The sequence below is a fragment of the Morone saxatilis genome, unplaced genomic scaffold (genome assembly GCF_004916995.1).
Source record: "Morone saxatilis isolate NCDOM2014 unplaced genomic scaffold, NCSU_SB_2.0 Contig19, whole genome shotgun sequence".
NCBI classification, from domain to species: domain Eukaryota; kingdom Metazoa; phylum Chordata; class Actinopteri; family Moronidae; genus Morone; species Morone saxatilis.
The window spans coordinates 25,109,990-25,112,311 of record NW_023339751.1 but is presented as its reverse complement, the minus strand read 5'-3'; the positions used below and the strand labels follow the sequence as shown (position 1 = coordinate 25,112,311).

Genomic DNA, 2,322 nt, shown 5'->3' with positions numbered 1-2,322 from the left:
AGAGCCAGTTATACCTATTGAGGGCATTTGGTGACAAATTTTCTCTCTAATAGTAATAATTTTATTATAAGGGAAGTGGGAAGTGCAGCCAGATCCAATCACTAGGATTCATAGGACTAACATCTTCTAACTACTAACTAGTTTGGTTTTAGTTGACTTTAGTTGATTCAGTTAATGTATATGATATGATATCTTCAAATTTGGATTGAAATCATGTATTAAAATGCATGTTTATTTGCATGTTTCTGTGTGTTTGTGGGTGTGTGTAGAGTCTATGAAGGGCCCGTTCAATGATGCGGAGCTGTTGCCCATGCTGAAGAAGATGTTGGAGGATCCTGTAGGGGCGGTCGAAGTCAAGTTCAGTGCTTTAGGTCTCATCTGCAGCCTGGCTAACTCCAGTATGTGTTTGACTTTACAACACGCATTTACGGAAATTCTGTTCTACCACAAATTTCAAGATGTTGCTGTTGAGTGCAAACTGTAATGAGAGGGTCCGTGGAATCTGATCCCAGGCCAAAACGTCTGTGGAATCTGCAGTGAAACTATTTCTTTTCGTTTGAGACATTTGAGCAGCTTCACATACATAGGTGGCATGAAGTATGTGTCTCAACTCCATTCCCAATTTATGCAGTTCCAACACTGTTTATACCCTAGTATGCAGAAATATTGAAATACACAAGTCGAAAATAACACATTTATATCACAAGCAAGCAACTGCATGGTTTCCCAAAAACTGCATGGGATTAGCATAAAGTGGCATGTCTGCAATGGGAAGACTTGTGGTATAGATATATAATAGAACCCATTTTCATTCACATATCCTCATTCTTTTACCTCCACTGCTAGCTGCAATCCATCTCACACCTCTTTCTTCTTCTTTCCATCCTAGGCGTGATGAAGGAGGAGTTGAACTCTGTCAATATGAAGGAGAGCCTCTGTAAACTGACAGATCACAGCAGCAGTAAACTTGCCTCCCAGGCCAGCTCCATACTGGCCATCCTCGGTGACGCCAGCTAAAGCCGCATGGAGCGACAAAGGATCTCATCTGCTGTATGGATTTATCCAGCTTATTCAATGGCATACTTTAATTCAAACGATCTCACTGCACAGACACTGCTACATATTTAACTGGCTTCTAAAAAATGACACCTGTTTTGTGGCAACAATTACTAATTAAAGACAAGCAAGACTAAGACTCTGTGTCCCCAGTAGCAGCCCCCAGCGGCTGCAGTGTTCACAGAAGGAATAAAGAACATAAGTGATAGATTTTCATTTTTTTAAAGCCTTACCAAAAGTCAGGCTGAAAGTGTAACATTTGGTGTCAATATTGGCTGACAAGGGAAGGCTACGAGGTGATTAAAACCAAAGGGGTTACTTCAGTCAGGAGCTGAGTCATGTGCTCAACATTTTCTATGGTAATCTACTAGATATGTGATCATCCCAAGATCCTATGTGACAAGTTGATATTTTGGACTGAGGGTGGAGCTAGAGGAAAGTTCATAGAGTGTACACAATTGTTTCTGGGAATGTACTATTTTATGGTAAATTGTCTATTAGATTTGGACATTTCTTGTATCCAAAGTGGTTGGTAATGGCAGTAGAGTAGTCCTGGAGGGTCTGCAAAAACAGAGGGGCTCCTCTTCTGGAGAGCATAATATCCACAGAATAAAAAATAATTAAAAAAGGTGCTGTAAGTGAAAGCTGCATGTTGGCTAACTTCCTGTCCGTTCTGGCAGTTAGCAGTCCCCTCCCTCCTCCCCACATCAAGACACTGAAATTCTGACACATGCCCTTGAGGACCGCCTCTTTGTCGAGTTCTCTCTCCTGATTGGATAAAGTGGAAACAGGATACCAGAAAATATATTCTTTGTTTACTGCAGAAAGGAGGGACTGGAAGAGCCATGATACTGACTAAACACTCTGTATCAGTGATGGATGTAGGAATGTAGACCTATTTACTTATTTTAACAAAAACATCACTCACAGCACCTTTAAGTTTTCAAAATGCCGGATTATGGAACCTAAAGTTGATCAAAATTATGACAATTTAAATATTCTTTTAGTGACATTTGATAATGGCACTAAAAGGGAAAGTCAGACCAAATACATTCACATCATTCTGTGGAGATTATAAATATCTGTACCAAATTTCACTGTCATCTGACCAATAGTAGTTATGGTGCGTTCGTTTTGTCCACCGAACTCGATCTCCGAGTCGGTTTCCTGAGTTACGGACCGGAAGTTGCAAATAGAACGCTCCCGAGGTCGGAAAAAACGACTCGTGAAGTCGGACTACTCAGAGGACCCCGAGTTCAGTTACCA

General features: G+C 40.8%; 1 protein-coding gene across 1 annotated transcript in view; it reads left to right on the top strand.

Annotated features, from left to right (window-relative positions):
- si:dkey-191g9.5 (rap1 GTPase-GDP dissociation stimulator 1) overlaps positions 1-2,316 on the top strand; it is a 25,175-nt gene extending 22,859 nt beyond the window's left edge. The window contains exons 14-15 of the mRNA XM_035663066.1: positions 270-398; positions 890-2,316. Coding sequence (XP_035518959.1) covers positions 270-398; positions 890-1,017 — 257 coding nt within the window. The 3' untranslated portion in view covers positions 1,018-2,316. The remainder of the gene's footprint in view (positions 1-269; positions 399-889) is intronic.
- The last annotated feature ends 6 nt before the right edge of the window (positions 2,317-2,322 follow it).